Source organism: Electrophorus electricus, chromosome 9, assembly GCF_013358815.1.
Source record: "Electrophorus electricus isolate fEleEle1 chromosome 9, fEleEle1.pri, whole genome shotgun sequence".
In the NCBI taxonomy this organism is placed as follows: Eukaryota; Metazoa; Chordata; class Actinopteri; order Gymnotiformes; family Gymnotidae; genus Electrophorus; species Electrophorus electricus.
In genome coordinates this window covers 22,940,100-22,953,129 of record NC_049543.1, presented here as the reverse complement: position 1 = coordinate 22,953,129, position 13,030 = coordinate 22,940,100, and the positions used below count along the sequence as shown (strand labels likewise).

Below are 13,030 nucleotides of genomic sequence, written 5' to 3'. Positions count from 1 at the left end.
CTTTAAGGAATTTGGAACTGTTCAGATAATGTTCAAAATAACATATTGTAAGTCTTTAAAAATGCTTGAATGCTGCCAAGAAAGAAGAAAAAACACACCAGCCTTGAGATTCCTCAAGCTTTCCCAAAGACTGCTCAATTTACATTTAAAGAGATAAATTCTGGTAAAGTACTTTTCATCATTGTTAAGCCACCAGTTAAATCTTGATGTCTTTTAAATTTGTCAGATTGACTGAAGACTGGTAGGAATTCCCTGCCCTTTCTGGAAACCGTGCATGCCTCCGCCTCTCGGTTTGGACTACTTGCGCCGTGCTCATATGTCTGAGTCGGAGAGACGTGCCGTGCCTGCGTCTTCTCTCCAGCACGAAGCACAGCAAGCACAGTACCTCAGTGTTGGCTCTGTCACCCACAGCACATATTTTGGATTTTATTGTGTTGGATTGTAAAGCACTTTGAGCCTTGTTCTAGAAACATGCTGCAGAAACAAAGATTTACTTATTTCCTTAATAAAAAACAGATTAACTAATAATTCATACAGGCATTTTGTGTGCTCCCAAGACCATTACTGTCTCTCACTACCTCTCTGCTGGCCTTTGTCTTGGAAAGAAGCACAGTTAAGTTCTGTCATTACTGCTTTCCATCCAAAGCTAATGCACCCCTGGCCTCTCACATCAGTAAATATACAATACAGAGGCACAGATGTCACTGAGCAATGACGTTTTTGTTTTCTTTTTAGAATACATGTTCCTGTTATGTCTTCATTTGGTCCTCATTTGGATGTTTGCTTGGTCAAAGGCTGCGCCTCCCTTTAAAGGGCTATACACTCTTAAATAAATAAAGCAGTACGGATAATGGAATTCTCGATTTATCATATTCAATAATACGCAAACGTTCAGATAGTATTCCAGAAAATATACTGCAAGTTTAGAAAATGTTTGTGTAATGCCAAGAAAGGAGAAAAAACAAGGAATGTGACAACAGCCTTGAGATTCCTGCAGTTTTCCCCAAGACTGACCAATGTATGCTTAAAACAACATCTCCAAAACTTGACTTATGCATGTGTTTATTCAGCTTTATTTGTGCTCGCGAGACCACTGCTGTCTCTCACTACCCCTCTGCTCTGCTCTGCTCTACGCTATCTTTCATTTGAGGAATTTCAGGGTTTGCTATTTTTAAAGCTCAGGTCTCCGTTAATAAGATTCCTTTTTTTTGCACAATTACATGCTACATGCTGCAGTAATTTGTCTTGAAATAAAATGTTTAATACACAGTCTGTGTGATAGGAAATAGTTTAAAGAATCAAAAATAAAATCAGACCTAAAATGTGCTTAATGTGACATTTGGTTTGTGTGTATATTAATTAGGAATCACTTTTCTGTAAAGAATGTTTAGTAGTACAGTTTGAACCAAACTGAGACAGGATATTGATTGAGAAATTTAAGCAGACTTTGCCAGGATGATTCATCTACATGAGTGTGTGCATATGTGTGTGTGTGTGCGCATGTATATGTGTCTGTGTGATCGACCACAAGGAAAGTCATGCATGATTAGATGGAAACAGATAAGAGAGAGATAAGTAGGTTGGTGGGGTGGCAGAAGAGAAACCCCGCCCCTGCCCTGCCCCCATCCCGCCCCCGCCCCGCCCCCGCCACGCTCCCACCCGCCCATAGCACGCTGGAACCAACCCAACAGCTAGAAAACGGCAGGTACAAAGTAGAACAGCGAACAGCAGACACAGAGAAGTCACAAGAGAACCGGAGAATGTAAATGACACTACAAGAAGACGGAAGGGGAAGTTGTAAAGAAAAGAACACTACCGTGAAATACGAGAAGCATCTTCAAGTGATCGAGCGGCGGAAAGGTACGTGACATTCCTACTGCCCTGACATACCTTCCACATGTGGAGTTTTCTCTCAGCTTTGAGTTCTACCCCCAACCAGGTAAGGAACACAGCATCACATTGTTGGCTTATCTTGGCTTTCATGCAATAATTCACTGATTTAAGGAATCTCTTTAGGTGACCAAAAACAAATTTCATTATAGAAATAAAACTATTTCACTTACTCGTTAATGGTACTTAAAAGCTTACTAGTTAGTAATTTATTATTTTCAATTACATGGATGGTCTCTTTTTAACTTTGGAGGTAGTGTGGAGAAGTGACTATGTATGTAAAAGTTTCCTCTCACTGAAGCGTCCTGACTTGTTCTACTATGGGCTGTGTTGGCAGAGACACAGCTATTACCATTGCTGAAGGCTCAGTTCTAATAGCGGTTCATACTTTTGGGCAAAAACCCTAAATTTACTAAATACATTTTCTGAGTGAAGAAAGCAGGCTTTGATTTTTCTGCTGGTGATTGTACACTGACATTAATACCTACATTTCATGAATAACCATACAGTAAGGGTATACTCTCTGTGTATACTCTCTGTGTATACTCTCTGTGTATACTCTCTGTGTATGCTCTCTGTGTATACTCTGTGTGTATATGCTCTCTGTGTATACTCTCTGTGTATACTCTCTGTGTATATGCTCTCTGTGTATACTCTCTGTGTATATGCTCTCTGTGTATACTCTCTGTGTATACTCTGTGTATATGCTCTCTGTGTATACTCTCTGTGTATATGCTCTCTGTGTATACTCTCTGTGTATACGCTCTGTGTATGCTCTCTGTGTATACTCTCTGTGTATATGCTCTCTGTGTATACTCTCTGTGTATATGCTCTGTGTATACTCTCTGTGTATACTCTCTGTGTATATGCTGTGTATGCTTTCTGTGTATGCTCTCTGTGTATACTCTCTGTGTAAACTCTCTGTGTATGCTCTCTGTGTATACTCTCTGTGTATGCTCTCTGTGTATACTCTCTGTGTATGCTCTCTGTGTATATGCTCTGTGTATACTCTCTGTGTATACTCTGTGTATGCTCTCTGTGTATGTTCTCTGTATATACTCTGTGTATATGCTCTGTGTATACTCTCTGTGTATACCCTCTGTATATACTCTGTGTATACTCTCTGTATATACTCTCTGTGTATACTCTCTGTATATACTCTCTGTGTATACTCTCTGTATATACTCTCTGTGTATACTCTCTGTGTATACTCTCTGTATATACTCTGTGTATACTCTCTGTATATACTCTCTGTGTATGCTCTCTGTGTATACTCTCTGTGTATACTCTATAACATAATTCCTCTCCTCACCTGTGCCACACACACACACACACACACACACACACACACACACACACACACACACACACGGAGACATTAATATACCCAAGAGATTAATTTGTATTATTACAAACTACAATAAATCTTACACATATTACTGCTACATTGCCCTGTGTGTATGCATATGTAATAGTAATGTGTCTTTGTTTTTTATTTACCTCATTGCTGTTGAGGGTGTGAGTGTCAAAAGGTGTGCACAAGTCTTCCTCTTCATTAAGATGTTGAACACAAACACTACATAAACATGTCTAATCCAGGCTAGTGGAATGTGTGTGGTTAGGCCAAGCGATTGAAATTCAGATGAACTTCTGAAATGTAAACTAGCCTAGAACTGACCATTGGCAGACTTTCAACTTTTTTAAGGAATATGGGAAACAGCTAAGAGCTTTGGCAGGAGAAGAATACCATGTGCTTGTTCAAGTCTGGTCTCGCTGCCAAGGGTGCATGTTAGGGGAAACCTGTTCTCTTAAAGAATGACTCCTACAAGTGTGCACGTGCACACGCGTGCGCACACACCCCACACACACACACCAAGGCAAACATGAATCTCTGCACTGTTTACACATTTGTAGGGGTGATCTCATATTCTTTTACCTTTTATAATGTTTTACAGTTATAATGAGGAAAACACCGAAATAAATTACATGCACTTATTTTAAATATTCAGGTTTCAGTTTAAGTACTAAGGTTTCAGTTTAAGTACAGGTCTCAGTTTAAGTACTCAGATCTCAGTTTAAATATTCGGGTATCAGTTTAAGTGTTCAGGTTTCAGTTTAAGTACTCGGGTCCAGAGGTCTAACATTTACATTTATGGCATTTAGCTGACTCTTTTATCCAAAGGGATTTACAATTGTGACTGAATAAACCTTGAGCCACTGAGGATTAAGAGCCTTGCTGGGGGGAAAAACAGTAGCAACTTGGGGGTGTGATGCTTAAACTGGCAACCTTCCAAATGATCCACTGAGCTAGCACTCTCCAAAGCAGCTTGTCATTTCCAAATGTCATGCCCTGCTTTTATAGAAAATATGATCCTGTTATGTTTGGCCCACATTTAGACAAAATATTTGGTTGGCACCGACAATGCCCCCATTTAAGACTTTTGGGTCATCAAGTAGTACAGGGAATAGAATTATTGATGCAACTGTCACACTGATGCAATTGACAACATGCAAGGTTAAACTATATATATATATATATATATATATATATATAGATAGATAGATAGATAGATAGATAGATAGATAGATAGATAGAGGCATGTTCTATAAATACTACAGGTTTTGTTTTTAGTTTTTTGTGGGTTTCTTTTTTCGGGGGGTTATTTTTCTTTGAGCTCAAAGGCGTTCCCCACTTCTTTGTTGGTATTTGTCTTCTGTGCCTGTTGTACACACCCTGCTAACTGCTGGGTTTAGTCTAGGTATTCGTTTTGAGTGGCAGAGCATTAAATAACTCTAAAAAATGAGAAAGTGAAAGCAGATGCAGGAAAGACAGTGTGAACATGCTGAATTGTGCAGTTTAAAGAATGTTTCAGCATTTCAAACACTCACCACCCACTGTAACCTGACTCCATTTGGACTTAGTAATGAAAACAGTCAAGGGAGAGGGTACGCAGACTTTTCATCAAACACTGCTCAGCTACATTCATAATAATAATAATACTTACATTAGTGCAAAGTCAAAAGTCAAAATAATCACTAAAAATCATTTTTAAAAAAAGAAAATGCACGTTTAAAAAGACGGAGAAGGGCGGGGTTTCCGTTAAAGATCTGTAGTAATTCCCTCTCATAATGCTCTGGTGTTTGTGGCATGGTATTAATCTGTCACCACCATTTTTCAGTACAGGGCTGCATGTCTAATGAAGCCCCACAGATAAAATACTAAACAAACAGACAGACAGACAGACAGACAGACAGATAAATGGATAAAGAGGCAATCTGTGCAACCGATGGTGTATGAGGGAACTATGGATCAGGAGAGGGCCGTCATCCACACTCATAGACAAGCGACTGGTTACCCAGCTCTCGAACACTGTGAAAAGGGACCTCCTGTCGCTAGATAGGGAGCGGACAAACACAGACCAACTGCATCTGAGACAGAAAGGTCAAGAAGACAATCATGACCAAGCTTGTCACGACCCCACTGAGAACTACAGCAGCCGACTCCATTACCCAGAACACCCAAGCGACTGGTCGTCACATACCATCAGCCTATCAGGAAACCTTCAGCAGATCATCCTCCACAGAATGCTAACCGTAATTACCTGTTGTTCGTTTCCACAGCCCTATAAAGAAGCTCTGTTCCTGTTTAATCATTTAGTGTTGCTACAGCTTTCATGTGCATACCGACTGGGCTTCCCGTGTCCACATTCCACGTTTAGCTGGTACTGGTCTTTGTATTTTGGATTGCTTTTTGTAATTCTTCACTTGATTATTGCCATCTGGATTCTGTGCTTTTGAACTGCATTGTGACTATGGCTCAGACTGCAGTACCTTTAGCTTATGTATTTCCATTTCGTGATTTAGACTCTACTGTAGAACATTCTACTGCACTCCGTGAGCATCTGTCTGTTCTTGACGCGTTACAAAGCTAACTACTGCCTGCCAACGCTGCAGGGTCCCTGACTTAGTAGTAATCTACCATCAGATTCTGTGCCAACAGCTATGAATGCAGCAACATGCACAATGCAGTATAACTGTAACCAATAAACTGGTATATTCTGCTTTAGCAGTCATGCTAGGATCCAAGCTACAAAATACAAGTGATAGCAGATGTCCAAGAGCGGGTCACAAACATAAAGAACTGGGAAGCACTGGGCCCAAGACGATCCGTGCCTACTGGCCAAAGGAACTAATAGCAAGTGTGCATGGCTGACTAGCAGAAGAAAATGGACCAGCTGCCGCACACCTGTATATGGAAAGCTTGGGCCTGTATAAAGTCTAAAAGACTTCAAGGCCCTTATCCAGAACAAAGTGGAAGCCAACGTGAAGCACTGGACATGCCCAGGTGACCATAAAGTGCAGTATATAGTAAGGAGATGCCCTGACTCCACTGCTCTTCTGCACAGGCCTGAATCCTCTCAGCCAGATCATCAATAAGTGTGGGTAGGGGTGCAGAATCCGGAGCAGAACTACCATCAGCCACCTCCTGTACATGGATGACATCAGGCTGATGAGGGAGTGTCTCGGATAGTTGAAAGCAAGGAAGCAGAGTTGGTGCCATGGAATGTACCACTGACACATAGTGGGGGGGGGGGGGGTGCTGACATGAGGCAATCTGCCTAGTGGATGGAAACGGCAGGGCTGAAGGGCAGCATAGAGGCACAATCATGCTAGCACAAGATCAAGCACTAAGCATTAGATAAACTGAAGCAGAGGTGTATCACACAAGACAAGATCTGACACGTAGGCTGTGCAAAAGAGCACCGTCTGAGACAATCCATACCTGTGGGACCTCCAGACTCATAAGCAAGTGGTGGTGAACCGACATTGAGATGGTAGATAGGACACAGAAAGTAGCAGTGGAAATAGATGTGGCAGTCCCGAGTGATGGAAACATCCAAAGGAAATGAAAATGGGAAGGTAGAGAAATACCAGGGAATGAAAGGGGAAACAGACAGAATGTGGAAGGTTAACACCGATGATAGGGGCATTTGCTGCTGTGACACCTAAGCTGGGGGAGTGGCTTTAACAGATCCCAGGAATGATATCATCAAACTAAGGTCAGAAGAATGCAATCCTAGGAACAGCAAAAATACTGCACCACACCCTCAAACTCCCAGACCTCTGGCAGATGCCTGAGAGTGAGGAAAAGACAGATATAATCACCCACTGGAAGGGTGAGACAGGATTGTCTTTCTATTACTACTATTACAGGCAGATGTTTGGTTAAGCAAGCTTAATGCCTGCCATTACTTAATACCACAAAAAACAGCATGTCCTTTCAGGATTCTGAACTCAGGCAGTCCCATAACTGCAGATTACTACTGCAAATGTTGTGTTTGTGTGCGTAATACACACAAGTTATGAGAGTGATCGCCTTGAGGAACACAAACGATACACTTTCTTTTCTTTCTGCTACCTGCGCTTTTCCTACTTATTCCTTGATCTTCTTTCTTCTCTACTCCCTCTCTTTTTTAGATTCATCTCTCTGTCCCTTTTTTCCCTCCCTCCATCTCTGTCTCTCTCTTTCTGTTCGATTTTAGAAGCATTCCCGCTAAGATAATCATTTAAATTTATCACCTCATCTTTACATCTCCACTTAAAAAAAAGAAGATTTGTAACAAATGTCAGACAGACTCTGTTTCTATTCCTAAACCCGAGCATATAGCAAAGCAACAAAAGGCAGGCTACTTCAAAAACACATTTCAGCCTAATTGTTTTGCTAATAATAGGTCTCCAGATCTAATTTTTCACATTAGGCTATTATTATTGCTTCATTACTGCTAACATAAAAACAAGGCAACTTGATTAAAAAGATATGCTATCACAGAGAAGATCAAAGAACAGGTGTTCACTGAGCAACGCCAAGAGCTCACTGATCAAATTAATGACTCATCACACCAACTCATGAAACACAACATGACATTTGTTTTCCTTTGGAAGCTAAAGCACCAATAATTTGTCACATAATACTTAAGTCCAGTATTATACTGGATTCCATTTTAGTAGGGATTTTGTGATGATGTAAATGCAGTTACAAAAGCGATTGGAGGATGTCCCTCACTTTAACAATCAGGCAGCATGCTTTCCTGAAGCCTACATCCTACCATCCTACTGCTTCTCCTTTGCAGAGCTGACTCGTTGAACACCCTGCTGTTTCTTTACAGCTCTGGCATCCTCGCCAGCTACCCACTGCACTAACAGGGCTGGAATTAGAAAGTTTATAAAGGCTCAAAAAGATCTTTGGCTTCATTCCAGTTCCTCTTTGTCATAAAGGACATTCCTAGACGTCTTGATCAGAGCAGGATTTAATAGTCTCTGTGCTTCAGTACACCTGAGTCAACGCGACAGGCAATCATTAAACCCGTCATAGTCTCAAGCAAGGGTGTGCACAGAATGGTCTACACCAGCTTTCACTACCTCCTACCAGTCCATTAACAACTGTCCCTGCCATTATATCGAAAAGAGTGCTATGCTGTTAGCCTTTGACAGTAAGGTGTATGTGTATTGTTGTTGTTTCCAGAGCGTGACCATGGCAAAGAACCATGCTGCCCTGTCTACAAACTCTCAGCTCTACACCGAACCTTCCTACACTCCCTTCCCCATCTTACTCAACACCACAGACATTCAGCCCACTCATCCCTCGACGATCATGAGCTACGACGCGGGACCCATATTAGGCGCCCTCATCCTCACCATAGTCTTCGTCATCGGTGCTCCCGGGAACCTGTTCGTCATCTGGAGCATCCTGGCTCGCACCCGCCGCCGCTCGGTCACCACCCTCCTCATCCTCAACCTGGCCTTTGCCGATGGAGCCCTGATGGTGCTGATTCCGTTCTTCATCGTCTACCTGATGAGGCGCAGCTGGATTTTCGGACTCGGGATGTGCAAAGTGCTGTACTACCTCTGCTGCGCCAACATGTACGCCTCCATACTGCTGATCTCCCTGATGAGCCTGCACAGGCTCGTGGCGGTGGTGTGGCCCCAGCGCATTGGCGCCATCACTGGCCGGAGGACTGTGGGTCGGGTGTTGGTGGTACTCTGGTTTCTGGCGCTGGCCCTGGCAGTGCCTGTTCTGGCGTTTAGGACGGTGACCCCACTGAGAAAAGAAGGATATGACCTGAAGAGTCTCGTGTGTGACTGCATACACCACACAAACACATATGTGAGTTGGTAAATATGTGACTGAATGCGAATTTTGAAACAAGAAAAAGATTAATCACAATATGATTTTTGAAAGCAAGTATTTTTAATCATTTCTCTTTTTTTTTTTGCCCCTTTCCTTTATAAATTTGTGCCTTAGCAATTATTTGACAGTATTTACTCTGCATTTGGAAATAATCAATCACATTTGGGTTTCGCAAGTGAGTAAATATTGTAGATATTGCCCTAACAAAATTATTAGGACACTCTCTAATTTCAAATTAAGAAAATATTTAAATCAGTTTCAAGTTAAATGTACTGGATTGTTAAGAGCCTGCCACCATCCATTAGGAAAGATAAAGGGCAGCTGCAGGGATTTTTGCCAGTAAAAGCACGGCTGCTCCTCAAAACATCTGTCCCAATACCTTGGATTAATCCATTGCCATGTGTGATGTGTGCTCAAGGTCATGATGCAGTACGGGATGGAGACGTTCCTGGGGTTCCTTCTGCCCTACGGACTGATCGTGGGCAGCTACGCGTGCATACTGCGCAGAATTCGGCAGACCAAGTTCCGCAGACGCGTGCGCAGCGAGAAACTGATTCTCACCATCATCATCACATTCGGAATACTCTGGCTGCCATACCACATCATCAACATGATGCAGGTACGTAGTGTGACGGAAGCTGCACTGATTATGCTGAAACCTGACAGGGCTCATCAAAAGAACCCTTCTGAGCTACCGGTGGATATATGCATGACAAAATGTCCATAATAAAGATACACGATAAAGACTTTTGTCATAAAGTAGTTTCTAATTGCAAAATCATGCTCGTCACTGCAATATCTGTATCTACAGGTGGCAGCAGCGTTTTATCCTGACAGCTCTCCTGTAAGAACGAAGTAAGCCACACTTCCATATCGCCTGCATCTTTAGCTTTGATGTACTTTATTGAGCGGTGGTATAAAGCCAGTGCTTCTCCTGTCGTAATACTCTGAACCTGTTTGTTTCAACCCATGTCCAGGAGACCAAACCCTTATTTTGGGCGAATAATATAATATAACTGAAGTAGCGTTTACTGTGTAGGCCTATCATACAAGCCAGCGTCCATTTTTGTTTTCTTCTCCCAGGTTTTGCATGCCTATTTTTAGAGTCCAGCTTGAGAGATGTCGCCAAAACTGACTTTGGACTGTTATGGCGATTTTTTGCTCCCCGTTTCACCTGAACTTTGTCCTGTCTCCTGTTCCCTACTTCACACGTCTTGTCCGTCTAGCCTGCATCTACTCTGTGTAAGAGCAAACCCGGCGGCTTCATCCCTGTCCTCTCTCATCCCCAGACTGATCAGCCTGCGGTCGCATCTGCGCGCCTTCGTCTCCACCATGGGGTTCGTAAGCAGCTGCATCAACCCCGTCCTCTACACGTTAGCCGCGAGGGTGTACATCCAGCGCGCCGGCGCGGCTTTCATGGCGCGTCTCTTCGACGCCACGGGACTCGACTCCTCGTCGCGCAAGGGCCGCCTGTGTACCCAGAACAGCTGCGACCCGGACCGCATCAGAATGGAGGAGGAGGAACTCCGCGACAAGGAGTCCGAGTCCATCAGCGGCAGCACGAACGGCAACCTCAAAGTCACGTCGGTAAAGCACGAGAAGTAGTTGGTCAAAGGAACTGGGCGTTTGCTTTTGGGCGCGCTCCTAAAGGCTTGCACTCGGTGCCGCTGACTTCAACCGAGTGACTGTCCACAAAAGTGGGTGTAAATATGTTTATAATTGCTGGTGCACATTGCTTTTGAAAGTAGCTCGTAAGAGGGTATGACGGGGAGACCTTTGACACAGTGGGTGTCTGACCTGAAGAGCCAAAGGCTAAAATGTGCTGCCAGTGCATTCCTTGGGACTTATGATCTCGTCCAGTACACACCCCTGACCTCCAGATGGCGCAATGTCAACACAATCTTACACAATCTAAATGGTGTTTTAAAGCTTCTCGAATGATCAGAACCTGACATGAACTGAAAACCTGAACATGAACTGACTAAAGAAATTTGATTCACACCAACTTGAAGTCAGGTTCAAATGCTGCATCAATCTCGCATTCCCAAGTTCAACTTCACATTCCTGATATGCATTTTTGTCCGCTGCATGGTTTGCTCTGTGGCTCAAACTAGTAAACGTATATCACTGCTTTTATTATTAAGAGGACTAAGTGCATTGTAAAACAAATCTGTAATTTTAGTAGTGTTTTTAACAGAAAAGTAGCTTTTTAAAAACAGTTAAATATTAAAATATGTTACATATTTAACAGTCAAATTTTGAAAACAGTTAAACCAAATATTCTAGTCTTCAGTATGTTTCATTCTTTACATTAAATCGGTTCTTACTGTAAACTTCACTGGAACCAGCACTGTGCGGCCAATAATTTACTGTAAAATTGCAGTGATTTTTTTTCCCCCAGAGTGATATATTAAGGACTAATAACAGAGTTGAAAGATGATTTAACATTGTAACATGAGAATACACCTTAATTGACCAGAAAAGGTTGGAACAAGATGGAACATAGATTTACAGAATTAAAAATGAGAAATCAAAAATTGACTGCTTTTATTTAATACATTTCTGTGTGTTTGCACAGAATATTGTAATGATTTAATGCTTGTGTAAAATTAGTTTTAAATTTACTGGTCTACATCAGTGGTGTTAAACATTTATATTTACAGGTTATTTGGAAGATGCCCTTGTCCAGCAAAGTGTCTGTAGCCTTTATCAAGACAATTAGTTTGTATTTCTTTACATTTGTGTGAGTGTGTGTGAAAGAAAGAGAGATCCTTCATTCAGAGATATAAAATGTTTATATGCACTGCACACTGTAAATTCTGAAATCAGAATTTTTTAATTTAAAGTCACAATATGAATAAAATGACTTAAAAAAAAGCAACATAACTCTAGTTTGTGTGTGTGTGTGTGTGTGTGTGAGAGAGAGAGAGAGAGATACTGTATCAACCTAAGTTCAACTGCATGTTTCTGATATTCATTACTGTCCACTGTGGTTTGCTACTTCACCCAAACTAGTCAATTAGTTAGTTATAGTGGATATCACTACTGTTATTATTAAGTAGACTAAGTGCATTGTAAAAAAATCTGTAATTTTATAATTTTAGTATTTTTAACAGAAAATTGCATTTTATTAAACAGTTAAATATGTTAAATATTTAACAGTTAAATATCAGTATATTTATCAGTTAAATCAAATGTACTACATTTCAGTATTTTTCATGATTACAAGAGGTTATTTATTTACATTATATGCTTTCTTACTGGAATAAAGATAAAGTAATAATCAGATATCAGAGAACCCAAACACTTTTTTAAATTCATATGTATTTCTTTACATTTGTGTAAACATGAAGAACATGAGATCCTTCATTCATAGCCACAAAAATGCACTGTAGAAATCCGAATATTGAAAACAGAAAAAAAAAATATTTTAATTCACAATGTAATTAAAATTTAAATTAAATTAGATTCAAAAACCAGAACAAGAACTCTAGTTTGTTGGTGCAGTATAGTGTCACTATGCTACATATATGACACTGTACTAGTCAATTAAGAAAAACGCAGCACTGCTCATGTGACAGAAGAGAAATGCAAATGCTGATCTGTTAAGAACCCTGCGTTTATCCCTGCTGCACTGCACTGCGTACTGCCTCTCTGCTATGGGTCAGGGATAGAGAGGGAGTCAACCAGGAAAAGACTGGAGATTAACCCATTACACCCCAAGGCTAAAACTGTGTCCCCCAGTACAGGTTCGGCTCTAAAGTGTAAACCACCACCAGGTCTGACAGGCTTAAAAACAGGGGTGTTGTACCTGGGTTAAAAACAGGGGTGTTGTACCTGGGTTAAAAACAGGGGTGTTGTACCTGGGTTAAAAACAGGGGTGTTGTACCTGGGTTAAAAACAGGGGTGTTGTACCTGGGTTAAAAACAGGGGTGTTGTACCTGGCTTAAA

General features: G+C 41.4%; 1 protein-coding gene across 2 annotated transcripts; it reads left to right on the top strand.

Moving 5' to 3' along the window:
* Window positions 1–1,700: 1,700 nt before the first annotated feature.
* Window positions 1,701–12,122, top strand: LOC113588826 (leukotriene B4 receptor 1-like). Of its 2 annotated transcripts, none has more exons than XM_027028193.2 (5): window positions 1,701–1,860; window positions 8,414–9,055; window positions 9,498–9,698; window positions 9,891–9,934; window positions 10,369–12,121. In XM_027028193.2, the coding sequence occupies exons 2-5, from the start codon at window positions 8,423–8,425 to the stop codon at window positions 10,682–10,684; spliced, it is 1,194 nt and encodes a 397-aa protein (XP_026883994.2). In that variant the 5' UTR covers window positions 1,701–1,860; window positions 8,414–8,422; the 3' UTR covers window positions 10,685–12,121. The 2 variants fall into 2 exon arrangements, with proteins under 2 accessions (XP_026883994.2, XP_035385440.1); XM_035529547.1 differs by lacking the exon at window positions 1,701–1,860 and adding an exon at window positions 1,866–1,939 and having other exon boundaries at window positions 10,369–12,122.
* Window positions 12,123–13,030: the final 908 nt, after the last annotated feature.